At 48.8% G+C, this 27733-nt stretch overlaps 1 protein-coding gene across 2 annotated transcripts in view; it reads left to right on the forward strand.

Moving 5' to 3' along the window:
- Positions 1-27733, forward strand: part of FRMPD1 (FERM and PDZ domain containing 1) — a 33759-nt gene that overhangs the window by 1191 nt on the left and 4835 nt on the right. For both annotated transcript variants that reach the window (XM_048930821.1, XM_048930822.1), the window contains exons 2-15: positions 10423-10527; positions 10806-10963; positions 12430-12532; positions 12666-12711; positions 14025-14132; positions 17879-17974; positions 20576-20701; positions 21730-21849; positions 22121-22257; positions 23972-24098; positions 24472-24567; positions 24997-25179; positions 25575-25722; positions 26379-27191. In XM_048930821.1, the coding sequence (XP_048786778.1) occupies positions 10427-10527; positions 10806-10963; positions 12430-12532; positions 12666-12711; positions 14025-14132; positions 17879-17974; positions 20576-20701; positions 21730-21849; positions 22121-22257; positions 23972-24098; positions 24472-24567; positions 24997-25179; positions 25575-25722; positions 26379-27191 (2362 nt within the window). In that variant the 5' untranslated portion in view covers positions 10423-10426. The remainder of the gene's footprint in view (positions 1-10422; positions 10528-10805; positions 10964-12429; positions 12533-12665; positions 12712-14024; positions 14133-17878; positions 17975-20575; positions 20702-21729; positions 21850-22120; positions 22258-23971; positions 24099-24471; positions 24568-24996; positions 25180-25574; positions 25723-26378; positions 27192-27733) is intronic.

Below are 27733 nucleotides of genomic sequence, written 5' to 3' on the forward strand. Positions count from 1 at the left end.
CTGGGCTGCTGGTTGGAGACCTGCACACAGCAGGGGGTTGGAACGAGATGATCATTGTGGTCCTTTTCAACCCAGGCCATTCTAAGATTCTGTGATTCTCCTTCCCATCAGATTTGTGTGTCAGATTTACCTGTTTGTGAGATGCTGATGAGGCTGAGTGGACTAAAGTGGGTGTATGACCAGAAATGTGAGGAAACCTGTTAGTCACAGGAACCTATTTCTGGAGCACTCCTACTATCAGAATGGTCTGCAAAACTGCAGATGGAGTGGCAGTCACCTTGGGAAGCCCTCAGTGAATCGCTTCTCGCATTTTTCCTTTGTTGCTTTGTTGCACCCGCTTTCATGTCAGTGCTCCCTGTAATACCACAGGGTGAAATGCCAGGAGAACTGTTATACTACCTGATAAAATCAAAGCTGTAGCTTTGATCTGGAATCCTGTGAGGTGGAACTTCATTCTCCCTGCATCAATTCCACATCACGCTAGCTGGGGAGGCATCTCACCCTTGCTCCATCTCTGCTTTTCCGAATTGGCCAGTGCAGCTCTGGAAAGGCTGATGAATTAGCTCAGGCATCAAACTGGGTTACAAGACCAAAAGCAGAGGGGCACTGAAACAATCTGAAGGAATGCAGCACTATAGAAAGGGAGGGGATGTCCCTGTTGTGCAAACAAGATGGTGGAGCTGGCCGTATGGAGACAGGCCTTTCCCGGATTGAGCAGAAGGGCAGGAATGTTCAGGAGGGGAAGAAAGCTTAAAGGAAGTTGGTGATCCCTTCTGGGAAATGGCAGGTAAAGTTTGTTTCCACCATGCTGGCACCGCCTGTGCCAGCTACAACCACTGTGGGAAAGGGTGGTTGGGCAGCAGAAATGCCAGCATATGAGTGCAGCTGGGCTTGCAGCCAAATGTGGAGCTTGCCATACAGACTCCTTTGCTTCCCCAGTTTGGCTGTGGGTAGCAGGTTTACGGCACATGCTTCCAATTGTAATGCTGTCTAATGCATCCTGGGTTTCACCTCTGTATTTTAGTAAATTACTCTCTGAGCAAGCTGCTAGCAAATAGAGCATCGCCTTTCATGCTGGAATGGCTTTGAACTGAGGCAGGGGAGGTTTAGGTTGGATATTAGGAGGAAGTTTTTCCCCCCAGAGGGTGGTGAGGCACTGGCACAGGTTGCCCAAGGAGGCTGTGGATCCCCATCCCTGCAGGCATTCAAGGCCAGGCTGGATGTGGCTCTGGGCAGCCTGGGCTGCTGGTTGGTGACCTGCACACAGCAGGGGGCTGGAACTGGATGAGCACTGTGCTCCTTTGCAGCCCAGGCCATTCTGTGATCCTGTGATTCTATGATTCTCATGTTTCCAAAGAGCCTGGCGTTAAAGCTGAAGGCAAGATCCTGCGCTTCTTGTGCAGTGGCTCCACATGCAGCATGAAATTCACAAGCCAGCATTTTTCAAGAGCACGTGCTTTCCCCTTACTCCATTCATGGCACTTGTCAAAAGGATGTGCAGAAGTTGTTTCTCCATATACTGGCCTCAAGAGTAGTGACATCCTATGTGCAAGATTACCTGCAGATGTGGGGGAACCCGTTGCATTGCCTGTCCTGAGCTTGTCCACGAGGTCAGTGGTCTTCAGATCCATGTTTGGAGCTTCAAGGTCTGCACCACAACATGGAGACCAGTGCTGGTACATAGAGTTCTGCACTGAATTGTTGAATTTTCTTCCCTCCTGTTGTGCAAACTGCAAGTGGAATGAAAGCACTGCTTGTGGGAGCTTCTTGATTGAGTGCTGTTGAGCACACAGGGGCTGGGGAAGGGGATCTGAGTGTGCTACGCTGAATAGAAAGTTACTCTTGGAAAGCTGAGTCAGGAAATTAGAGGGGAACATTCCTAATACATTGGTGGCTCTTGTCCAGAGAAATACAGCTGAAGGGATGAAAATCTTAATGCTTCCACACAAATCTAGTTTTAGAAGTGAGGGCTATTCAGAGGAGAGGCACTGCTTTTTGTCCTTTTTTTCGTTACACATTATCTTTATAATTTTCTTCCTTTCGTGTGTAATGGAGCATGAAGCTTTTACCTCTCCCCTAGGGCACTTGCTGATATGATTATTATTCAGCGCCTGAAGTCTATGCATAAGTCCACAATCTTGTCTTCTAGAGCTAATTCAGATGTGAAGCCTGTTAGGTCTGCAGAAGGTTCTTAAACTGTTGCAAATGTCTTCAGGAAGAAAGCTAATACCAGGCAGTTTGGCGGGGGTAGGCAGCAGCATGCAGCTTATGTTCAGCATAATAGCATCTGGCCGCCAGTAAGTCCAATCAAACCAGTGACAGGGACAGCCTCCAAAGTGTCTGGTAGCATGTGGTCAGCCTGCTTTTCTGATGTTTGTGCCTGTTCCTAGACACGCTCCTGCCTCCCTGCTTCCAGCCAAGCATTACTTGGATTATTCTTCAGGATTCCAAATGACAGTGATTCTCCAGGCCTCTTAGAGAACAGGTATACTCGAGATAACTGCTGTGGGTGACGTGGCTCACTGGAACCTGCAGGTGATCCTTCGGATGGTCAGCAGCTGCTCTGTCTCTTCCGTTGTTCTGCTGCAGCAGGGCCCTGCTCAGCGCTTGGGCATGGAAGGCACGCTGTCTCAGCTCTGCTGGTCCTGAGCAGCTCTGTGCCCCAGCAGCAAACAGCACGTCTGCAGGCTGAGTGGGTCACATGCATGTCATTTCTCTGATCCGTGACTGCTCTGTCCCCGGGTCGTGCTGCTCCACAGGGCACGTCTATTGTAAGCCAGGATCCCCAGTGAGCAGCACCTGGAGGGAGGCTCTGAGAAGCCCTCTGCCAAGTGGCACGTCTTGTGTAATAAAGCCTCCATGGGTGCTGAGTGGCACGGTGGGAACAGGACGATCGGAGTGCTCAGGTATTTGCAGTATGCAAGGAAAGGCAGCAAGAGAGCTGCGCCTTCAGTTACCCCTGATATTCCTGGAAGTCCGCACGCAGTGTTTGCATCAGGCTGCCTTCACCAGCAGCAAGGCTTGCGGTACAATCTCTTGACTTCCTGTGCTACCAAGCGTTCAGTTAAAGACTTTGCACTCAAAGCAGGTGGAGATGGTGTCATTTTTCCTTTGTTTGATTATCTTCCTGGCAGCAGCTGTTTTTAGGCTTTCATTAGGATTAGAAGGCAAGCAGGAGTGGTAATTTTTTTCCATGATATTAAAAAAAAAAAAGTGCTAAACAGTGAAGATCTTTCCATTTCAGATGCCAAGTAAACCAGGAAATACTACAGCTTGGAAGTGCTCTATGGGGGCAGTAGCTGGGGCACATTGTGTTTCTGACACGGACTGCTGAGATGTTTCATATGGCTTTGTTTCCACATGATGGCTCAGCTTTCCTCCTTTCAGACTGTACGTTCTGGAAGGAGGACTCTGTGTCGGGAGTGTGGCTGCTGGCCCATCCTCAGAGCCAGGGCAGCACAACACAGGCTCTCTTTGTGGCTGCCCACAGCAGCAGATGAGCCACAGACTGTACAAGGGGCTGTATAGGATGTGATGGTGTGCCCCACGTCTCAGTGCACATCCACACACCTAGAGCTTTTCATTTTCTGGGTCCTCACTGAGTTTCCCTAGCAGGGAGGAGCTGAGTGAAAATGCTCAGAAGTGTCACACAGGGGACATCAGCTCAGCTGCAAAGTCCTTGCTGGAAGTCAGGCTGTTCTGCAGCACCAAACCGATTATAGCCAGGGCTGATCAGACAAGCAGCTGACATAAGGGTGCAGGGGATAATCTAAATCCTGTTAGTGACATCTGGCAAGGTGCATATGATTGTGAAAGCTGTAGCAGTGACACGAAGCGATGATGGCAGCATGGTTCTGGAGCAGTCTCTGGTATCATCTTCCTGGCAAAGGCTTTCTTAGGTTCTGGTGGGAAGGTTTTATCCTGGTCCTTTGGTTCTGCTTTCTGTCCTGATCACATCTCAGAGAACACCTTTAGAAACTAGCACATGGGAGGCTGTAGAACTGTTTTGTCCCAGTGTCTCGTTGAGGGTGGCTGACCTTCCAAAGCTTTGTTGCGGAGACACCTGGTGCCAAATGAGTCTTTGGGGGCAGCCCAGGCTCACGATGAACTGTTTTTGTCAGGAATTAGCTGAGCTTGCTCCTGCCTGCCTGGGAGGCAGAGTAGCCTTACCCTGCAGTGGTACTTGTAGGAGAGCAAGAGTTTAAGGAGCAGAGATAGATATCACCAGTTCCACTGATGCCTCTGCTCTGTAGATGATGCATTTTGTGACCCAGATCCCCTATCTGGTGAACAGAAAGAGGAGTTTGGCTGTGTGGGATTTGCTTCTTCTGAACCAGCACCCACCTGGTTCTGCACCTGGTCATGCTGTCCAGGTTGGAGAGTCCTTCCCTGGCCGAGGGATCCCACAATGTCCTTCAAAGTCCTCCAGCTCTCCCCTGAGTTAGGAGTGTTCATTAGCTGCTAACAACCTCAGTGAGTGCCTGAGCAGAGTCCTTTTGGCTTCTGAAAACCACTGGAAAAACTGGGGCCTTCTGGCCGCTGCGTGTGAGCTAGAGGGTTTCTCAGTGCTGTTCTCCCAGCCAACGAGATGGGACACGTTGCAAAAGAGAGCACGGCTGCTCCCCTGTCTGCTTCTTAGATGAGCAGGCAGCAGACAGCTGGTCACTGGGGAATAGCATGCCTGATGAGTGGAGCCTCTGCAAGAACCAGCCCCACTTCATCTCAGCTGCAGTCTGAGGATCGATCATTAGCTTTGCTGGTACTGAAATCCGCCTGCAAGAGCCCTTCCAACCACAGTAGCTGAAGTTTGGACACTAGCAGGATCACAGATTTGTTTGCCATGAGAAGACACCAAAGATGTGATGAAGTGCACAGGCCTGTTGTGTTGGATTATGTGTTGTCATTTGTTGTTGTTTTTTCACAACTTGGTCTGTAATGTGTCTTTCAGAGCTGTAGAATACAGTAGCCTCATAGCACTGCATGCAAAGCACAGACATCACTTTCTCCAGGGGAACTGCTGAAGTTCAGCATCACTGGGGTTAGTTTGCAGCGCAGGAGATCTGATCCAGAAGTAGCCATCCACCAAAGGATAAGAAAAAAGGTGGAACGTTTCTCCCCAGAGCTGCTGCAGAAGCTACGGCAGCGTTGGGGTTCCTGGCAGGGAAGGGTCAGAGGCAGGGCTTGATTATCTTCCATGTCCTGACAGTGCTGTGCACATATCAAGGCTTTCTGTGCAGGTTGTGCAGCGCTAGGTGAGCTGGAGCTCAGCTTCCTGAGCTGGTTGTTCTCATGGTTTTCTGTGCTTGTAAGCATTGCTTTGGAGTGGCTGGGAGGCTGGCTTGGGGTTGGGAGGAGGAAGACTTAAGGGCCTTTTCCCCCTCAGTAAATCCACATAGGAAGTAGGAATGCCGCATTAATCCTTGCGTAGCTGGGCTTGCTCCTTCAGCCCTCAGAAAGCGAGTTGGAATAATTGGGTCCCACCTGCCAAGTCTGACTTCATTCTGCATTGGCAACATCAGCAGAGCTGGCAGCTGGAATGGTAAGGCAAATTCCAATCATTTGCTTTGTGGGTACTAAAGTGTCTGCTACAAAGAAGAAGCGGAGTGGTCTCACTGCGTCTGCCATAAATACACGTGTTCTCAAAGCAGTGTGTGTCACCGCTGCTCGTTCCCAATAGTCAGAACAAATTCATGATAAATTTAGCCCCAAATTCCAGTAAACGTAAAACAAAAAAAAAAAAAAAGGATTCTTCTTCATTTGCCTCACACGCATGTATGTAGGATCGTTTATCAGGGGTGCTCTTATTGCCTCTGTGAAGGTTCAAAAATGCAAATCAGTTCTGAAACTTCAGTGGTACTGAAACTGCATCAGTGCCACTCTGGAGGGGGCACTCCAGGAACATCCGTGCGGGGTGGTCGATCTGTGATGAGTCGGTACTGCTGATGTCAAGTTGAAGTGTTGCAGATGGGCCTTCTGTGCACTACTGCACGTTGTAGCAGGATGTCCTCTCCTGCTCTGCAGAGCCCGGGAAATCACTAGTGACCACAAGAGGTTTTGCAAGCTTTGTGGAGAGGTTCATGTGCAAGGGAGCCCCTGAAAGCAGAAGAAAATGATTTTGCTCAGTTAGTCTGATCTGATGGTACACATCTGATGACGCCTGTGGGAGAAGTGGAGACAGGTTGTCCTTCCCACTGCATCCCAGCTATTGGAGCTCAGTGCAGTTCCACCACCCAAAGTCAGACCTGCCCATGGTCTCCTGCCTGCCTCCCCACAGGCAGTCTGTTCTAGATGCTCTCTGGTGGCCTGTGTGACAGTGGGGACAAAACCGAGAGGCTACGTAAGGAAAGGCACTGTGCTAAGTGTTATGAATAGCATCGGAGATCGCTTACCCTAGGTGAGCCCTGTTCTGTCTGCTGGTTGCTCTGATGGTGTTTTGGCTTGGTACTGCCTTAGCAATGCCTGCCATTGCAAGGTGCCAGTGTGTACTGTAACGCAGTAGAAGAGCAAAGGCTGCCATCCCACACAGCTATACTTCATCAAACCTTGCAGGGCTGCTTACCAGCAGCACCATGGTGTGTCCTGAAGTTTGTTGCATGGGCAGTGAGAACGTGAACTGCTGGGGCGAACAAAGTCCCAGCCCTGTGTGATCAGAGCAAGGCTGCTTTTTTTGAAGCAGAGGGAGAATGCATGGCCCTTCTTTGATGCTGTGGTAGCCAAGGGAGGCTGTGGGGAAGGAAGCCTATCCTCAGCTGGGTATGTGGTGTGGGAGGGACACTTCTGCTGCTGTGGCACAGATGCATAATTTATGATGCTGGTGAAGACTGGCTGTTCCTGCAACATCTGTTCTCTGTGTCATAAGTAGACATGCTCCCTACTCCCTATAAGTAGACACGCGGTGCCTACGCACTGAGATTAGCCTGGTCTCCAAGTCAGCGTTGTTCCCAGAGAGCCCAAACCATCCAGGTTTCCTCTGAGGCACCAAGCGTGAGTTGTCTGCGTGAGCCGGTGGTTGAGCAAACACACAGCAAGTCTGTTCTTCCTATAGCAGAGCTTAAGGGTCTGAGGTGTGTAGATCCTAGTCCGCTCAAGCTGCTTAATCGTGTGCTCAGTGGCTTGGCCCCAAAACATTTCCAAGATAACAGGTGCAAGTGGGAGGAAGATGCGGATCAGAGCTGGCGTTTTTGTTTGCTTTTGTTGTTGGTTGTGTTTGTTTGTTTGTTTGTTTTTCATCTTTTAACATTCTTTTTAGGGGATTCAAGCATTTCTGTTTGTTCCTGAAGCTTTTTGCCCTCACTGAGTAGGCTCAGAGGCTTTTTCCATAAATTCCATGTTGTGAAGCACAGCACAAGTATAGAGGGGATAGCCTGTCTTTTCGGCAAAGAAGGAAAATGAGAGTCAGCAATAGAGGATGGACCTGCATGTAGAGGTAACAAAGCATCAGTGTGTAACTGGTCTTGATGCATCTGTAGATGAAGCTGCAGGCATCTCGGCATCTGAGCAGAGGGAGAGCTTCTTGGGGCAGAGGAGTGGCTGTGAGCAGGACTTTCTCCGTAGCTCTAAGGAGAATTCTAAAGAACTCAAAAGTACGTTGGGATGAAGATTGAATCTCAAGAGAGGTTCAAAGAGCGTGTCAGCCACACTGTTAGGTGCGTGCTGTGGTGTCTGGGGAGCTAACAGACAGAAAAGGTGAAGTACTGAGGCTGAAGAAGGCATGCGGAGCATAGGCGATGACTGCTCAAGCCTTGGTTTGATATATCATATATATGTGTATATGTCTTCCTGGCTGCGGAACTGTTATCTTATGATTATTTCCCAGTTATCCATCCGGAAAAGGTACTTTTCCTTCTGAGAGCACTATTTGGTTGCAAAGATACTGATTTTCAGCTCAGAGATGCTGCTGGGTGTAGGAGCAGTGTGAAGAGGGCAGGGTTTTTTATTGTGTTGCCTCACGAAAAGCAGCCAAGAGAAAGCTCAAGAAGGAGCAGAGTGGCTGAATCTTATAACCCCCATTTCTGTTCATTGTTGTGTGGGTGAGTCGTGACGAGCCAGAAGGGCTTCCAGGGAGGAAAGGAGATGTTGATGAATTCAGAGGAGTGGAGAAAGTGCTGAGGAGCAGGGGAAGTTCAGATTGTGTTCAGACACAATGCATCATACTTCATCTGACAGCTTCCGACCATCTCGTTTATTGTTCTGGTATGAACTTGGTAATATTTTTGCTGTAATGGATCATCAACCACTGTCCTCTGCGCTGTCCCAGCATAAAAGGAAATGTCCCTGACGTGCTGGGCTTGTTGTCTGAATAGAAGACATAAGAGAAAGAAAAGCTGGGGATGCACAAATCTTGCAGTCTGAGCAGAAGACAGTGTAAAAGGTGGATATAATAATTCTGACTTGGTCAATATTTGACATACAAAGGCTTGATGATCTTCATGACGCTTCGTAGGTGCAAACATTTGCAGATCATTTTGCGTTTGGCTCTCCTGCAGCTCACAGTATTTTCCAGAGTTGGAACAAATCCTCAGACTGGTGTGTGGCTGCAGGTTTTCTGTAACTTGAAAGGCACAGTGTTGAAGTTACAAATGAGCTGTTTTACCGGGGCAATGATAGAGTGATCAGTTGAGTTTTCCCTCTTTTACTTTAAAGCTGCTCTCCCTTGTCCTATTGCTACATTGGCTGCAGAAAGGACCCTCCTCATCTTTCTTGTTGACACCCCTTTAAATACTGAGAGACTGCAGTGAGGTCTCTCCAGGATCTTCTCTCTGCTAAACACCTGCAGCTCTTTCAGCCTGTCTTTGTAGGAGAGATTCTCCAGCCCTCTGTTCTTCCACTAGAAGTCTCTGAAGACTGGAGGAAAGACAAGATCACTTTTATCTTCAGGAGAGGCAAGAAGGAATAGCTGGGAAACTACAGAGTGCTCAGCCCCACTTCCATCCCGGGAAGGCGATGGTATGGCTAATCCTGGAAGCCACTTCCAGGCATCCGAAGGACGAGAGAATCATCAGGAGCCAGCATGATTCACACAGAGCATTTGACAGCTTGGAAAGCTGCTGTGATGAAATGGGCAGCCTGATGGGTGAGGGAAGAGCAGTGGGTGTAGTCTGCCCAGACTTGGTGGGCTGCTCCTCATAGAGAAGCTGCTGATGGGTGGATCAGGGGCTGGCAGAATGGCTGTGCCCAGAGGGCACCAATCAGTTGTGCAAGTTCTGGCTGGAGTGATTTCCAGTAATTAGTGGTGAACATCTGGGGTCAGTACTGAGCCCAGACCTGTTCAGTACCATCATTAATAATCTGGATGATGGGGCAGTGTTCCCTCGGCAGCTTCACAGATGGCACAAAACGTGGACAAGTGGCTGGCACGCTAAAGGACTGTGCTGCCAGTCAGCACTTGGCAGGCTGGAGAAATGGGCTTTCGAGCCTTCTGAAGGTCCATGAGGGGAGGAACAGCCCCAGGCACCAGAACATGCTGAGACCACTCAATTGGAAAGCAGCTCAGCAGAAAAAGACCTGGGGTCCTGGCGCACACCAAGTTGAACACGAGCCAGCAAGATGCCCTGGTCCTCAGGCTGGCTACTGGTTTCCTTGGCTATGTTAGGCCAAGTATTGCCTGCAGATGGTGGAAAGTGATCTTTCCCCTGCACTCTGCGCCACTGAGGCCTCACCTGGAGCACCATGTCTAATTCTGTGCTCCCCTGGGCAAGAGCTATTGGAGAGACTCCTGCAAAGGAACAGGACCATCTCTCCTACGAGGACGGGTTAGGGAGCGGGACTGTTCAGCCTGTAGAACAGAAGGCTTGGAGGGGAAAAGAAGGCTTGGAGGGATATACCCTCCCTATATACACCTGGTGGGAGGGTGCAGAGGATGGAGCCAAGCTCTTTTTTGTATCCTGTGGCAGCGCAAGACAGACTTGGAACATACTGCTCACAAGTTCCCCCTGTATGTCAGGAAACCCTTCTGTGCTGTGCAGGTGACTGGGCAGTGCTCTCGTTTTCCAGAGAGGTTGTGGTGTCTTTCTCCTTGGAGATCTTCTAAAGCTGCCTGATGTAGTCCTTGGCAGCCTTGCAATTTGTAGATCCCAGATGTGGTCATAGCAAACCTCAGTTTTTCCTTCTTGAGAGAGCTGAACCACAGCATCCAGAAACAAGAGAATGGACTGCAGAGATTGATAGGTCGTTCTCTCCGGTGAGCAGTTAATGCAGTTTAACCACCACTGTGGACTAAACTAAAGCACCAGGTAGGGGAGGTTAGATGGGCAGGAAGAATCATCGTAAATGTGAAAGGTGTTAACATCTCTGTGGTTTTCCCAAGGTTCTGGTTGATGTCTTTGTTACACAGGAGCTGTGAGTTGGTAATTCCAAACGGTGTCTAGAAGACGTACTCAATCTTTTGTCATTCTGTTTTCCTGTGGTTTCTGTCACTTTCAGATAAATGGAAGATTTGGAGACTAACTTAATCCATACACGCAAAGCATGTAGGATAGAGCAGATGGTAGCAAAATGGCTTCATCGCTCTCGGGATGGTGCATCCAGGTAAACATGTCTTTTGTGAGTGGGATATCTGTTGATTGGTTTTGATCAGAGACAGCACAGGCTTGTTTCCAGTGAACATGGAAAGCCGCTGCTTGCAGATGTCTCCCATTTTTCCCTAGAAAAAAAGCAAAGTGTTCACCTGTAGGTACTTGAACAAGTTCTGACCTCTCTGCGCATTTGTGTAGCCCATTGAAAGCAAGGGGTCTGTGTGCTCTGAGCCTTTTTGATAGGGTGTTTTCTGATTATATCTTAATTAATCACAGCTTCTTGTCTCACAGTGGCAGAGTGTCTGTGACAGATGTCACCAACGATGGTGGTGGCCAGACTGCCAGCCGTGTCAAACTCACCGTCACAGTGTACAAAGACTTGGTCCTCCATCACTACGGCTTCGAGATTTGCCCAGACCTTCCTCTTACAATCGCATCTGTCACTGCAGGTGAGCACCACTGTCCTCTCCTTACAGCCACGGGTTTGAGACCCGAGCTGTCCCAGGTGGCCCTTCGGACGCCCTCCTACCAGGTACCTCTGGTTAGCATGTGAGCCTTGAGCACCGAGGGGAAAAAGCTGCATGCCTTCACCGTGGAGCCTTCAGCTTCACCATTAGTGTATTGTCTGCACTCAGACTCATCTGACCTTGAAGAGCATGAGATGCTTGAAAGCCAAGTTCTTTCTGCTGTTGAATCTGAAATGCCAAGAAATAGTTCTATCTAATCTTACAGTGCTTAGAGTTCTTACGATTCTTACACTGAGGTCACCTTGCTGAAAACTCTGTCTGCACTTAAAAAGCTGCAACAAGGAGAGGATCACTGCTAGTACAGGCAGTCCTGTATCCCAAGTTCTGCCTAGGTCAAGCAGATCAACTCTTCCAGTTATAGAACACTGGGGCTTGACTCTGTTTTTAAGCTGTTTTGGCAGTTTAGTATCGAAAACTATAACTCTATTTTTTATTATTTTCTTAAATGGGTACAAACTGTTGGCATCAGTGTGACAGACAAAGGATGTACCCAAGCTGGGCAGAGTAAGTGGTGTGGAGAGGGTAGGTGGGTTCAGCCTCAGGCAGGCTGTGTCAATTCTGTGACTTCCTCCTGTCAGCATCCCATGGCTAAATTAGCTGGGAGTCTTTGGGGGTAAGAAGTGGAGCAGGAGAATTTCTGTTAGATTTTTCTTTTTTCCCTCATCAGAAAGCGCCAATGTTTTGTTAGCGCTGAGGCACAAAGAAACGCATCCTTGTAAGCCTTATGTCTAAAAGCCCTGTGTATGATTCCAAACATTTGCCTCTGTGTGCCACGTGTGCACCCTGATGCCAAACAGACAGGTGGTGGGTGCTCGTTTGCTGTATGTGCAAACCTGTCTCATAAAGAAATTAAGCACTGTGTCTTGACCCGCAGGCTGGTGGTGACAGGGGCTGCTGGCATACTCCTCTTCCTCAGACCAGAAGTCCACCTGCTGTTAACCCTTTTGGTCAGGTGTCTGCTGCACTTTGGGAGTCCTCTCAGCAACCAGTGTAGTTGAGGAGGCCTTCGCTGTGCTCTCCTGGTGGCAGAAGGGTTTCACCATGCCAGTTGTGCAGCTCGTCTCAACCAGTGGTGCAGCAGGCAGTGTGGGAATCCCTTTCAGTCATTCTGCAGTAATCCAACCTTTGTGAGCATTCCTACTGCTCCCCAGGCACATGCATGCACCACAAGAGCACTGCTTGGTGGCTCAGTGGCAGCATCTGGGGCCGGAGACAAGGTGGCATGGACGTGGGCTGCGTGCATCGGCTGGCAACAGAGCCCCAGACGCCTTCCCTTTTTATTTTACCATCCAGAAGGAGTTGTTGCAGCAATTGGGTGCTAGGTGGGAAGAAGAGAACTTGGTGGAAGGTCCACTGTGTGTGATTGACAGCAGGCTGGTTGCCCACAGGGAGCACCGCAGATGGGAAGCTGCTGCCAGGTGACCAGCTGATCCGGATAAACTCTACCATGGTGGAGGACATGTCCATTGAACGGGTGTCTGACATCATCAGGTACGGCCCTGCCCGTGCTGTGCAGACAAGGGGAGGAATGCAGGAGGGGAGGTATAGGAACCCGCTTTTTCCAGGGGTTACAAAGGCATGTGCAGGTGCTGACCCTGGCTGACTGCATCCCTGTGTGTTACAGGGATGCCGGTGATGAGCTCCTCCTCACTGTCCTGCGCTGCACATCGGTAAGTGCCTTCTCTTCAGCACTATCAGCAGCTCTGCTCCCTGGCCTGGGCAGCCGGGCTGGCACACGGGATGCTCCCCTCTTGCCAGGGTTATCCAGGGCATGGAGAGGCCAGGAACTACCTGCATCCCAGGATGCATTAAGGCCAATGTGGACCAGCCACCCCCACCCACCCAAGTTGTTCTTGAAAGCTTTTGATGTTCTCTCAAACCTCAAATGCTTTCTGCGTGTAGAAAAACAGTTATCTCTTTTTTTTTTTTTTTTCCTCTCTGGGCTCTACCTGGATACTCATTACAGCCTGAGGATTTCCCCTTGTTTAGTTCAGCAAGTCTGGGATCGTGGTGAGCAAGGCAATGGCCTGTAACTTCCTCCCTTCATTTTTACTCCTCCAGATCTCTCATGAGCAAACAATCCTGTCTGTGCTAGCTGGGTTGTCCTCCCTTGCTCTCTTCAGATCTGGGACCCTGGTGTTGGTCCTGCTTTGGGAAGAAAAGCCTAATTTCAGTACAAAGCTTTGGTGCTGGTTGCCTGTTCCTATTGTATGGGCATCATCAGCAGAGATCTACTGCTTGCACAGTGTGTGTGCCAGCATAGACTTCAGTGTGTGTAAAAGCTGAGTTGCAAAACAAGATGATCAGATGATCAGAGAGCTGCAGCACCTCTCCTATGAAGTGCTGGGCTTGTTTCGTTTGGAAAAGAGAAGCTCCAGGGAGACCTCCCTGTGGCCATCCAGTACTTGAAGAGAGCATATAGATAGGATGGGGAACAGCTGTTTGTGAGGGTGGATGGTGACAGGACAAGGGGGAATGGCTTTAAACTGAGACAGGGGAGGTTTAGGTTAGATATTAGGAGGAAGTTTTTCCCCCAGAGGGTGGTGATGCACTGGCACAGGTTGCCCAAGGAGGCTGTGGATGCCCCATCCCTGCAGGCATTCAGGGCCAGGCTGGATGTGGCACTGAACAGCCTGGTCTGCTGGTTGGTGACCTGCACACAGCAGGGGAGTTGAAACTACATGATCACTGTGGTCCTTTTGAACCCACACCGTTCTAGGATTCTATGATTCTGTGACTTGTTGGACAGCTCTGTTTGGGCTCTGAAGGCAGTCACTGTCCTGATAGCTGAGAGTCCTGCAGCGAGCCTGGATTGCCTGGGAAGATTATTGACTCCTACCATCACCTGCTCCTGCAGGTGTGAAGTAACGTGATGTGAGCAGCGCTGGCATCAGCCCTGGTCCTCCGCCTCCTCCACGAGCCACTGGCTCTTCACACAGCTGCAACAGGCTGAGCTGCCAACAGAGTGCTGTTATTTTTTCAGGGTGGCCCTAAGTCATCGTTTCTCACCGAGGAGAAGAGGGCAAGGCTGAAAACAAACCCTGTGAAAGTGCGTTTTGCAGAGGAAGTGCTGGTGAACGGACACGCACAGGTGAGCGGGGCACAGGTGCATTGTGTGCTGGGAAGAAACAGGCAGTGCTGGGCTGGGTCAGAGCAGCTGGGAGCCACAGAGTGGCTGCACCCTCATTGTGCACCCAGGGCTCTGCCCTGCGTATGCATCCCATCGTCTGGTCCCAGCTGGGTTCGTGGGCCCCTGGGTGATGGGGGGAGGTGCTGGCATCTCCATAGGGATCTGCTCACTTTGGCTGATGAAGAGCTGGTGTGAGTACTGCTTCTGTCTTTTTGGCACTGTGTGAACTTTCTGCCCAACTTTCTGGCGAATCCTGACCCTAAAGATAATTGGTGAATCCTACCATAGACACCTGTTATTTTTCTGCCAAAGAATCTAGATCGCCTCTCCTGGCCTTCAGTAGTTCCCTGATACCATTCACTTCAGAGCATTTGGTGCAGGTGACTTCACTTTGCAGTTACATTTGGCATCATATGTGCTTAAGCTAGAGCTCACTGTTTCCTGGCCGCTCAGAGAGCTTTGCAGAGCATTCATGGCTGCTTCTGTGATAGACCACCTATAAGAAGCTGAGACAGTCTGTTCTGATGTGAAAGAAGACTGTGGCTCGCTGAAAAGATGCTGCAAATTTATCACTGGGTTTCTGGGGCTGGTAACAAATGAGCTGGGTGGCTGTGAGTCTACAAAAGGACATGCAGTGAGAATACTTGCAGCTTATCCTGAAGGAGGAGCAGCTCTTAAATTTGTGTCACTAAGCTCAGTGATCAGGATGAAATGCACCTCATCCTTATCCCTACGGGTTGGTGCTGTTCAGATGATAAAATTGGATCAAATCTACTTATATCTACACACATGTTTTTAATTTGGCATGGTGATGAACAGCCTCTAGCCCCTTTTCTTTCCTCTGGGCTCTCCCATCTCTGGTCATAGAGAGCTGACCTGCCCCAACTCAGGCGGAGCATTGAGTGGCAAGCATTTCTTTGCTTTCATCTCCAGTTGCATCAGGGCTGAGGGGCAGGCTGCAGTGAGTGCCCTGGATGTCACGAGGCTATTGGACAAGCACATTACAAATGCTCTGGTTCTTGCATGTCCTGACTACAGGCATGTCAGGACCCTTTCTCCTTTGCTGGCCTGGTCCTGGGAGCAGGAGAAAATTTATTGCCTCTTTCTGGAAAAGCAATATTCACCATAGACAACAGCTGCTCCGTTTGTGTGAGTCAGAACCACCCTCCTTTTGAACGAGAGCTGTATTAAGGCAAGCAAAAAAGACATTACAGTCCTGAAAAAATCTGCAGAGACTCCTGTTTCATTAAGTGATCTTAATGGAGCATTGCTAAATGATCTCTGTGACAACTGGAAGGAGCCCAAGGCTGCCTTTTGCAGCTGAAACCTGAAACCGTGGTTGGGGAACATAAATTGTTGATGAGGCTCAGTGCTATTCAGCCTCCTCTTTATGCTGTGAACTCAGTACATGTTTCCATATAGCTGAATGATACGTAAGAGCAGGGTCCCCTAGGATCATGAGGTCAGCATCAGTGTTTTACTAGAAGACGTAGGCCTGTTTGTAACCTGGAGTAAATCAACCACATACCAGACAAAACAGGACTGGGATGCAGGCTTAAGTGGTAGCAGAAGCTTTCAGAATGAATTCAGAGTGGTCTATCAAAGCCTGCACAAAAGGAGAAAAGCCTCACCTGGATATCCTGGCCAGTTGATTGGATCTGAGTGTAAAGTGTTGATACTTCATCTGAATACGAGAATTTCTGTATAGCTGTAAAGTTCTGCTGTGTGCTGGCTGTACAACATGTGCAGCTAACAGAAAATACGTGTGCTAGGTGCAAATGAGCATCACTTCTCTGAAAACAATGAAGAGCCCAAAAGCTGTCAAAGCTTTGGTGTGTTTGTGCTTTTACATGAAGGAATGCTCAGCAGCAGTGGCAGCCTTCACTCATTTGTCGTGGTAGTACTGTCAGAAGCTTGAACCTCACAGAACGGAAAGGAAGAACAAGGAACAAATCACAGAAGTGTCTTTATGTTCTTTCTTGTAGTGCTGCCGGGGCACGTGGACGGTATCAAGAGCAACCAAAGATGTGAGATTTATAAGATGTTGCAAAGCAAATGAAACATGGGAGAGATAATCCTAAAAATGCTGTTCTCAGCCTTGAGACTGTCGTGACAGGCAGATGAACTGTTCTAAGATTGGAGAAACGTACTGATTCAAGAACATAAGAAAGATGTGCTGCTGATTGGCAAGTCCAAGGGTGAAGGAGTAAGCCTTTTCAGTGCCAAAGAATAACAAGGCCAAGGCTGAAAGCAAGAACAAAGGTGCAGATGACCTCTCCTAAGGGAAAAATGTGGAGGTCTGAAGGCTACAGCTCCAGACAGCTCCAAAAAGATGGTGTCTTTCCCAAAGCACCCAAGGGAGCTGCCTTTGCAGTGGGAGCCATTGTCCTGTCCAGCACATTTAAGACATACTTCCAGAATCTCTGGTGACACCTCCTCCTCTTTGGGAAGTCGCAGTGATGTATCTCAGGGGGATGCTCAGTACCTCTGTGTGTTAACTGAATCCTACAGCCTTCCCCTGCCATGGAAGTTGTATTTGTCGTAGGGTTTGAGTAGCTCTTGGGGTGGAGGCACGGCTGCTGCCAGTGGGGAGGTGTCACTGTGGGGCCTTAGCACAGCATGCTGCTGGTAAAGGGAAGATGTATTTTCTGCAAGCCACAGAGGACATATCTGAACCATCTATAGCTGTTGAACTAGGTGGAATTTTATCGTAAAGGTATTTGTTTTGCTCTTTTTCTCTTGCTCTATCCCAGGAGCATAATGAGGGAATAAAGCTTAGCGCTATAAAAGAAGGCTGCAAAAGCAGAGCAAGATTTATTTTAATTTGACAGGTTTGAGGAGTCGGCCCATGCGAATCTCATCAAGTTCCAAACGGCCAGAGGCAAAATGCAGCCCCTGTGGTCTGAGGCATTCACCAGAACAGACTGGGTGATGAATGCAAGCCTATGGAGAAGCACGTGTGGATGTTGATAGGTGAAGAATTACATATGCAGTGGCAGTGTTCACTGCAGCCCAGAGGGACTGCGGTGTCCTGGACTGTAGAAAGTGAAGCATGGTCAGCAAGTTGAGGAAGGTGATTCTCCTTTACTTGGCTCTTGTGAGACCCTGCCTGGAGAATTCAGTGAAGCTCTGGTGCTCCCAGGGAGAGAAGAATATAGACCTCTTACTGCAGGTCCACAAGAGGGCCACAGAAGTGATCAGAGGGCTGGATCAGCCCTGCTAAGAAGAAAGGTTTGAGAAAGTTATGGTTGTTCAGCATGGAGAAGAAAAGTTTCTGGGGAGACCTGACAGAACCCTTTCCCTGCTTAGTGGGGTTTTAAAAGAAAGATGGAGAGAGACTTTTGCACCAGAGCCTAATGGTTTTTAACTAAAAGGAGGTAGATTTAGATTAGCATAAAGAAGAAATTTTCTACTATGAAGGTGGTGAGACACTGAGCAGGTTGCCCAGGGAAGCTGTGGATCAGCATCCACAATTGGAAGTGTTCAAGGCCAGTTCGAAAGGAGCTCTGGACAAGCTGATCTAGTGCAAGACATCACTGCTTACTGCAGGGAGACTGGAGCTAGATGATCTTTAAACGTTTCTTTCAACGCCAACCATTCTGTTCTTATGTGATTTATATCAGGATGTGCTGCGTCAGGCAGAGCAGCCTGGTGCCAAGAGGCCTGATGTCCCAGGATTAATTAGTGCTGTTTCTTTTGTTCCACAGGGGAATTCTCTTCTTTGTATGCCAAATGTTCTCAAGGTATACTTGGAAAATGGGCAGACAAAAGCCTTCAGGTTTGAGACCAGCACTACTGTAAAGGTAATGATGCTTGATGTCTTTGTTCTCCCACCTCTATTCAATCCAGTTGCAACGATGCATGTAGTGTAACATACAACCTCTTGGTTGCATTGGCCAGCTGGTGCCCCTTGGATTGTTGCCTGCTGATGATCAAGGTGGATTTTCTTTGCCATTCCTAAAGGGGAAGCATTACTTTGATTCTCAGCGTTCTTCTTAGTAACTGATTTTCACATAACCTGTAGGAGCTCAGCTGTGAGACCACTACAACTTTGTAAGCGTGATTAAAGTTGGGTGTCTTAGCTTCAACTGGGACAGAATTGTTTTCTCCAGAGTGTCTGGTGCGATGCGATGTTTTGGTTTTAGGAGAAAAGCTATGTAGATGACACAGCAGTATTTATAGTTGCTGCTAAGCAGTGTTGCACAGAGTCAAGGCCGTTCTCAGCAAATGGCTGGTGGAGGGTGGCCCAAGAAGGTGGGAGGGAGCAGAATCAAGACAGCTGACTTAAATTGGCGAAAGGGTTGTGATACAGTGTGGAAGGAGTTTTGAAGGACGTAGGAGTTCATCTTGTGCTCTTCCACTGCTCGGGGAGCTGGCTGGGCACTGGTTGGGGGGTGGTGAGCTATTGCTTATGCATCACTTGCTGCATACATTCATATTCTACTTTTTTTTTTCTTTTATTCTGTCCCCTGTCCCACTGGAAATGGGGGGAGTGAGTGAACAACTGTGTGGTGATTAGCGATCTGCTCAGTTAAACCACTGCATTGGGCAGGAGGACAGCTTGCTTGGAAGACTGACCAGTCAGCATCTGTCCATGCAAACTTTGCTTTCCTAGGAAATTACTTGGCTAAATACAGAGGAGAAAGTTGTTTAATATAGCTTTGATGATGTGCGTACCTGAAAGAGAGAGCAAGTCTTCTGACTTGCCTGTGGAGAGCTGAGACCAGGTTTAAGTATCGTGTGAACTCACAACAGTGCAACTGGGCGCTGTTATTTAAAGCTCCTGTCCATATTCCAGCCTCCTTTCCGCATTGGTGGAAACATCTTCCCTGCACAGACATGAAAAGTGATGACTTCCTTCAGATGAAAAAGTAGTTGTGCTTGGAACCCTTGCAGACAAGTTGATAATAATTCTCCTCAAAATACGAGATGCTGGTTGCTAGATCCGTTAATACAACAGTTTCCATAATTCCCATGCTTACAGTAAGGCCTACAACTATGTTTTTGTAGCCTGTTTTTACTGAGGTTCATGGGCTTTGCTTGTGCACGTTGATGGTAGGCCATAATTTGTTTAAATGGTACGTAATGTTGCACAGTGGTACAGCTGCTGAGGAAAAGATATTTAATAAACAGACATTCTGGAATCTGACTGAAAGAATACACAAGGGCAAAGTAAGGAATTTATATTTGTAGTGCAATGAAGAGTTTCTTGAAAAAGAAAAGGTTTCTTTTCTGCTTCATCCAGACTTCAAGAACTGTTGTGATTTGCCATGCAATAAAGACCCAATTCTGAAATTCCTTTTATCAGCCCCCCCCCAAAGAAATAATGAAATAAAGCAAGCTAAGGAAGGTGCTAAGGAAGTAAGGGTGAGTTGAAAGGAGAGATGTGAATTGCCCCTCTGTGAGGAACTTTCTTGTAAAGGACAGATTAATTCCTCATGTTTGGCTTACCTCTAACCTGGAACAAACTTTTCTCTACGAGAACTGAGTGGAAACCCTCATTGCCATCCTCACAGAAACATTCAAATTTGTGAAATACTTTCTGAGATAAGCGTTTCCCAAAGTTGCTGTGCTACTTGAGATAACAGATGAGTGAGATATTTATGCTCACCCCAAGAGGAGTGAGCGAGTTACAGGAGTTCTTTCCCAATCTGTGCACAGTAAAGCCATCTGTAATGTTTGCTATCTGCCAAAAATACACACAGTCATTTCCACAATGCTTGGTGTAGCAGAAGAATTCTGCACAACTGAAACAACACATCACATTTGCTATGAGCTTTACTAACGATGGTGGTCTCTGTTTCTTGGGCTGCGGTGGGGAAAATGGTTTTTCACCAGGTCTTTGCCCTTTCTTTGAAAAGTGTTGGAGAGTTTTAGAAAGCTGGAATATCTCACAGCAGATACGTGGATTGAAGGTGACAAAGTGCTCCAGACTGTGGGGCAAAAGCTTTGGACCTGAGGCACCTAGGCCATGGAACTGTAGGAGATGCATGCGATGCTTGTCGCACCTTGCAACTTTGCATCTTGCAGCACTGTTGTCACAGCAAGCTGCAGTTTCTCTCCCTTGTCCTTCTGCCCTACAAAAAAAATCGATCATCCTCCATTTCTCTGCAGTTCCTTTGGCTCCCTTTGTTGCCCACTGGCTGGCAGCAGTGGATGTGGGTATCTGTGAATGCTGTCCTGCCTGGCTGACAGGGTCCTTTATTACTTGGCTGCCCTGCTGGGATAACACGGCTGGTAACCACCAGGCTCGCAGAAAGGCTTGGCTTTGGCTGTTCCCTCTCAGTGCTGCCCCACGCAGCTTCCCAAGGCTGGCCAGAATTCTCTGCACTCAGACAGCATTCATGCCATCTACAGCAACTGTGTTGAACTTGTTTCACCACCTGTGTGCTTTCCTTCCCCAGGACATTGTTCTCACCTTGAAGGAGAAGCTCTCCATCCGGAGCATCGCGCACTTTGCCCTTACCCTGGAGGAGCAGTACAATGCAGCAAAGATCCATCTGCTGCATGAGGAGGAGCTCATCGAGCAGGTGTGGAAAGCCCCTGCACTGCCCCACAGCCGTGTGGGCAGCCAGCACCAGAGAGCTGTGGCTGGTGAGGTGCAGAGGGGCCGTGCTCTGCAGGTGTCACAAGTGGGCTTGGATATCTTCTCTCTGTGTGAATGCCAGCCCCCTGAGGAGCAGCACTTTCAGCAGCACCTCTGTCCCTGTAGAGAGCCCTCAGGGCAGTACTTGTGGGCTGATGCAGCTCAGAGCATGTAGAGCAAACTGTGAGACAAACGTGGTTTTTACCACCTGTCAGAGAGCCCGCTGACACTGAGGACAGAGACTGTCTTAAAATGACTGGTAGTTACAAGATTTAACTCAGCCGTACGCCAGGTTTGGTTAAATTCCTAACAAACATTTGTGTTCTACAGACAGAAGGGTAGCTCTGTTATTAGTTCTGGGCTAACCTAATTTAGGAGAACGTGGCTGCTTGGGAGCCAGGACCGCAGCCGTGACACTGTGTTGGCTGATGATCCGCTGTGATGCAGAGGCTAGAAAGCTGACATCATCCCCTCGAGCGTGTGTGCAAGGCTGTGTAGGTTCTGTTGATGAGCCTGCACTGGGTTTGCTCAGAATAAAATATGGTAATGTGCAGTCCAGGGGTCTTAACGCTCTGTTAACGTGATGATTGGGATCCAAGTGTCTGCTTTGTGCTGCTGTATCTTAGGACAGAATCGCAGAAATTTGCCCCTTCCTTCGTGGTTACGTGTCCTTGAAGCCTCTGTCATGGGTGTGCTACAAGCATATGAGATTAATAGACGCTAATTAAGCTGTGCTGTCAAATGACTTTGAGGCTACCACGGGGGGGAAGAGAAAAACAGAAGAAGAATCAAAGATAGAAATACGGACACTGTCAACATCTCCTGGCATTTGCTAAGGACAGCAGCTAATCCGCAGCCTTCCACCTGCCAGTGGCTTTGAATGCTTTCTTTGAGCTCATGCTGGATGCTGAGCGCTGTACTTATGGGAGGACTCCAGCAGTTTTTGTGGCTGATGATGTTTTTCCCTTGCAGGTTGTCCAGAAAAGAGATTCCCATGACTGCCGATGCCTCTTCAGAATTTGCTTTGTCCCAAAGGACCCCTTAGACCTGCTGCAGGAGGACCCAGTGGCCTTTGAATATCTCTACCTGCAGGTGAAATCGAGGCGTTCCATAACTCAGGAATAGTCGTTATTTTTCTATCCAGTTTACTCTCAAGTGTACTTGCAGCCTGTTTAGTTACATGAGACATAGAGCATAAGCATTTGGGTTGAGCTCGTATCAAATTCCTAAATCAGCTTGGATTTTTAACAGAAAGAGATTGAAATGAGCTGGCTGATTCCCTCTGCTTGGTCCACTGCAGTCATACCAAAGGCCTTATTCTGGCTTCTTAACCTTCGTGCTAACTCAGCTCTGTTTGTTTCAGAGCTGCAGTGATGTGCTGCAGGAGAGGTTTGCTGTGGAAATGAAATGCAGTATGGCATTACGTCTGGCTGCTCTGCAGATACAGGAACGGATCTATACTTGTTCTCAGCCACAGAAAGTCTCTCTCAAATACATTGAGTAAGTTCCAGATTTTCTCTGTTATTTTGTGACCAAGCCTGGCAGATGTAGGCAGTTAATAGCAGCCCTGTTTTTGCCCAGTGCTTGGTTCTGGGCAGGAGTCCATCTCTGACCCAAAGAGACCTCAGCCTGTTGGTTTTGCCAGTTGTTTTAAGGCAAGGTAACCGCATGAGCCTCCCTGTCTTTAACCTGCTGAGCTGCTTGGGTAATATGGACAGTGTAACGTGCTAGGCCAGTCCCTAACAGAGGGAATTTCTAGCCTGCAGCTGCAACAGGGGCAGAAAATTGCAAATCTCTTGTATAGTTGTGTTACCAAGGCTGCTTCTGCCAGTACAATAAGATCTGCATGCTGTCGTTCAGAGAGGGAATAATCACCGAGTTTGCATAGCTGTACCTACATAGGGTACCTACATCCATTCACCTACCAGGACCTTGTTAGAAATACTCAATTCCAGTCCTCGTGTGAAGTAATGGGGTCTGAAAAACAGCACAGAGAAAATGTTTCGCAAGCCTCAGGTGCGTTGAGCTGCCTTTTGGAGCTGTTAGATAGCACGTGCTATGAAAAGCAGCCCTACTTTAAGAAGTTGTCATGGCTTCTCATTCAAAAATGGGCATTTGTGCCGTAACTGCTCCACAGAGCCTCCACCAGCTAATGCAACACCGCTAATTCCATGTGTACAGCCAGGGACACCCAGCCACATGTAGTCAGTGCAGTGCAACAAGCAAGTCTGGATAAGTGCAGCATTCTCAGCTCCTAGTATTTAACACTTCAGCGAAATAAACTCTTGAGCAAAATGTATGTGCCATATTTTTGGGTCTGAAGACTACAAGTGTTGAAATGTAGTAATCTTGTAACCAAAGTGAAGTGAGTGCAGAACCAGAATTTTCATCCTCTCCATGTCAAAGACAGCCAGGACTACTGTGCAGACTGAGATTGTCTGTATAGCAGTGGAAAGCAGGGCATTCTGCATGAGGGCATGTGCTCCAGTGCCATCTCCTCATGCGCTAGCAGCCCACAAAGGAGTGAATTTGAGTGTGGCAGTCATGTTGAGTGATCCTTTCTGACACATCTCAGCATCCTAATGCTGCGAGCACCTTGAGCCTTTGTCCTTCCTTGCTGCTGCCCTCCAGCATGCCCCTTGTAGCTGAGGGACAGCACAGCTGGGTCTTCCTCAGCTCCCCTTCCCCGTGCTGGTGGGACCTCACCAAGAGTGCTGCATCCAGATGTGCAGTCCTCAGTACAGGAGAGATGTGGAGCTGCTGGAGTGCATCCAGAGGAGGGCCACAGAAATGATCCCAGGGATGGAACAGCTCTCCTACAGCACGGGCTGAGAGCTGGGCTGTGCAGCATGGAAAAAAGAAGGCTCTGGGAGACCTGATAGCAGCCTGTCAGTATTTGAAGGGAAGCTGTAAGAAAGAAGGGGACAGACTCATTAGTAGGGCCAGCTGTGGTAGGAAAAAGGGAAAGGGTTTCACACTAAAAGAGGGCAGATTTAGATTGGGTATAAGGATGAAGGTTTTTACACTAAGGGTGGTGAGGCCGTGGCACAGGCTGCCCAGGGAGGTGGTGGGTGTCCCATCCCTGCAGACAGTCAGGCTCTGGGCAACACGATCCAGCTGCAGGTGACGTTGTTCACTGCAGAGGAGTTTGACTAAATGACTTCTAATGGTGCCTTCCTGCTCCAAGAGTTCTGTGATTCCATCTTTCTGGCAGGAGGGACTGGGGAATTGAAAACTTCATCTCACCAACTTTGCTTCGAAACATGAGAGGAAAGGACATAAAGAAAGCCATCAGCTACCACATGAAGCGGAACCAGGTCCTACTGGACCCTCGGCAGAAGGTAGCATGCGTCGCCTGGTTCCAGGTGCCTCCTGGGATGCCAACTGCATTCCTCAGTACCAAAGAGGGCATGTCTTTCCTCCTCGGGTCTCCTCGTGTGTGACCATTGCTTTTTTCCTTTTTCTTTCATAAGCTCCTTTGCAGCACACGCTCTGATGTCCTTGTGTGGTGTGTTCTGATGTGGGTTGCTTGTACAGTTGCCAGGTGGTAATAGTGGTAAAGTAGTAGTGTCCTGTTCAGATCTGTAGCACATGCAAAGCTAATGCACTGGTCAGATACTGAATCCTGTATGAAAAGAGCATTGTCTAGTTTACACTCTACCTTTATTCTTCTGTCATGTTTCTAAACAATATTTCTTCTTTTGCAAAATGAAGCACATGCTTGCAGCAGTCCAAGTGCGCCTGAACTACTTGCAAATACTGGGAGACCTGAAGATGTACAGTGGGAAGATCTTTAATGCCACCCTGATGGTACGAGTGCTGTTAATCCTTGCTGCTGAGGTTTGACATACTGTCTGTGCATCACTCATGCAGTGTGCATGGGCAGTAACTTGAAGGGCAGGGCACCAGTTTTAACCCTTTTCCTTCACATCTGAACTGTTACACGGCTCTGCCTTAATCGCAGCGAACCTTATCCAAAGCAGAAATTCCCAATTATAATCTGAATTGATTGTTGATATAAGATTAGCAGAGCTGTTCTGGCTGGGGGGTTCTTGGTTTCTTGCTGGTCCCAGTACTGATCCATAACGAGTGGTGAACCACCCCCTGTTTGGGTGTGTAGCAAAAGAGGACCTTGCTGATCGATTGCACTAATGCTGCTATTTTTACACATCTGGCCCAGTGCAGGAAAATGGGTTCCTGCTTTGGTTCCATCTTAATACTTGACCTTTTCCCTTGCAGCTGCAGGACAGGGAATCCTACGTTGCCTTGCTGGTGGGTGCCAAGCACGGGGTGAGCCAGATAGTCAATAGTAAGCTCAGCATCGTAACCAGTCTGGCAGAGTTCACAAACATCAGCAGGGTGGAGCTTACAGAAGAGTCAGAGAAAGTGAGCACGGTGAAAATCTACCTGCAGGACCTGAAGGTGGGTGTTGCTTTCACATCAGCCAGCACATGGCAGAGGAAAAGGGGGGACTGTCTTTTTTTCTTTTTTAATAATCTGACACTTAGCTGATGGTATCATTAGTGCAAGAGGCTTAGAACAGACCCAGAAGAGAAGGTTCTTAGGAAGTATACAAGATGACTGAAGAGAAGCAATTATTTTTGCTGTGCATTATCAGTGACTTACCAAAAAAGCAAAATGCAACAAAAAATGATTTATTTCTGTGTTTCTCATATGGAAACAGAGTGCTGTGCAGCTGTGGCAGTATGAGGGAGAAAAAAGTCTTTTCAGTGTGTGGCAAATGGTGGTGAAAGCTGTGTTTGTTCTAAGATTGTGTCTGCTTTCTGTCTCTCCCTCCCTTCTTTCCCCTCAAAAAGCTGCTGACTCTGCTGCTGGAATCAAACAGTGCGAAAGATCTTGTCTGCCTCATCGTTGGCTATTACAGGCTGTTTGTGGATGCCAATGTCTCCATATTTACTTGGGGAGAGAAAAGACAGCAACTACACCGTGTCTCAGCCGAAGAAGGTTAATTTGCCAAAGAATGGGGAGGAAGCGGGTCGATCATCCAGTGGAAGCACTGTCATTCCTCCCTGGGAACGGCGTCATGGTAGCCTGGGAATGCTCGGTGACATTGCAGAGAGCTGAGTGTCAGCCTCTCTGCCAGCACTGCCAGCTCCCCATTAAATCCAGATGTGTTAGGCTGGGGCAGAGCGGCAGCAACCGACAGCTCTTCCCTAGAAGGAGAGGCCAAGTGCCTGTCAGCAAAATGGCAAATGTGTTTCTGGGCGCTTGTGCTCTTTCACCAAATGCCTGAGCAGCCTCCAATGTGCTCTGGCCAGGAGATGGCAATCTGTTTGTGGTGCTGTCCCGTCCCTTGTCAGGATAGCTCTGGTCCCATAGGGGTTGCAGATGGTCATCAGACAGCAAGTTTTCTGCAGCTCCCCTTGTACTGCCCTGCAGTAAAACTAGACAGAGCAGGCAGGCAGGCAGAGCCAGGCCTCCGCCTGCAGGTTATGGCCCTGCAGGTCAGATTGCATCTTTAGGTGGTTTGCTGATGAGCAAGTGAGGGCAGAGCTCTTTTGGCTCTGAACCACTGCTGTGTGGCCAAGTTTGTAACCCTTTTTTGACTGCTCCTCTGTGCCACCACACAGCACAGGCTGACAGATGTGTTTTAAACACAGGGTATGAATCTCGAACCTGCAGCGATTCTGAAGACTCCTGGGAGATGGATTCGTCCTCAGAGCACTGCTTGGGCACACCTGCAGCATACAGCAGCACCCATCCCGCACCTGAGGAGAAGGTTGGAGAGCTTCAGAGCCTGGAAAAGGGCAGCACAGAGCCCCAGGCTGGAGGGAATTACCAACGCGACAGGGGTGACAATGCAACAGACAGCACATCTGATGCTTCTGATTCAGCCAACACAGAGAGCCGAGGGTTTAAGACGAGTGGCTCGAGTGACTCAATGGATGCACTGGAAGAAGATGAATTGGAAACTTGCTCTTCCTCCAAGCCAGAGTTTTTCCACTTCTACACACCCACCGTGCACGAGATGAGCAGCTTGGACAAGAACTCCTTACCCATTTGTGCTGCAGGAGACTCTGGCAGAGCAGAAGCCACAGACTTCTACTGTTTCTTGCAGGTACCAGAAGCAGAGAAGCATGGGTGTAAGCACAGCCCCTCTGAGCAGAAAGGAGCAGACGCTGATGTGTCAGTGTTGGGGACCAAGCTGTCTGAGAGAAACTCCATGGACTATTACAGCCTGTGCTGCAGCATTTCCCCTGCAGGCAGCACGGAGAGGAGCAGCATCAGTCACAGCCATGACAGAAGTCCTTGGAAAGACGAGTCTGCCCAGGAAGAGGTACCGCGGGGAGCAGAGCAGGTGGCAGAAGCGAGTGATCTCATTCTGGAGCCACCCCTGGGCTTTGGTGACACCAGCTCTGAGGAGGAGTTCTACGATGCTGCCGACAGACTCAGCCCCCCCTCTTCCCTGGCAGGTAAACCCTCACCCACCCGCTGTCCTCTTCCTCTGTCCTCCTGGGCTGGGTGATGCCTGCCTGCCACGTCAGCCTGTTGGTAAGGATCGTCTTGTGGCAATTCATCCTATTCATGGGTTTTCCCAAGGTTTTTGTGGAACCTTTGAACATCTGTTCTCCAGAAGCTGCTCTTTCTCAAGTACACTTTGCAGAGCTGTCAGTGAGCGTGCATACAGGGGTCAGAGCAGCGGCAGATTTGTCATCACCTCCAAGCACTGGATCCAAGAAAAGAGCCTGTTTTCAAATGAGTTTCAAATCCTGGAAAGTCTCCAGGTTTCTGCAGGAGTTCCAGACTAGGAAGCTATGTCACTGCCTGATCTGGAAGCCAACATGCTGCAGAACTAAGTTCTGTGCAGCCTTCTACGTAGGCTGTCTTTGGTTTTGAAGAGGGTAATGCATCCCAGAGCCAGAGTGCAGGAGAGATGCGTGCCTTTGAACAGGCAGGTGCCTTGATGACAGGTCCTTCTGCTTCCAGGCTCTGCCTTCACTCCTCCTTCCAGCTG

The sequence above is a fragment of the Lagopus muta genome, chromosome Z, assembly GCF_023343835.1.
Source record: "Lagopus muta isolate bLagMut1 chromosome Z, bLagMut1 primary, whole genome shotgun sequence".
NCBI lineage: Eukaryota > Metazoa > Chordata > Aves > Galliformes > Phasianidae > Lagopus > Lagopus muta.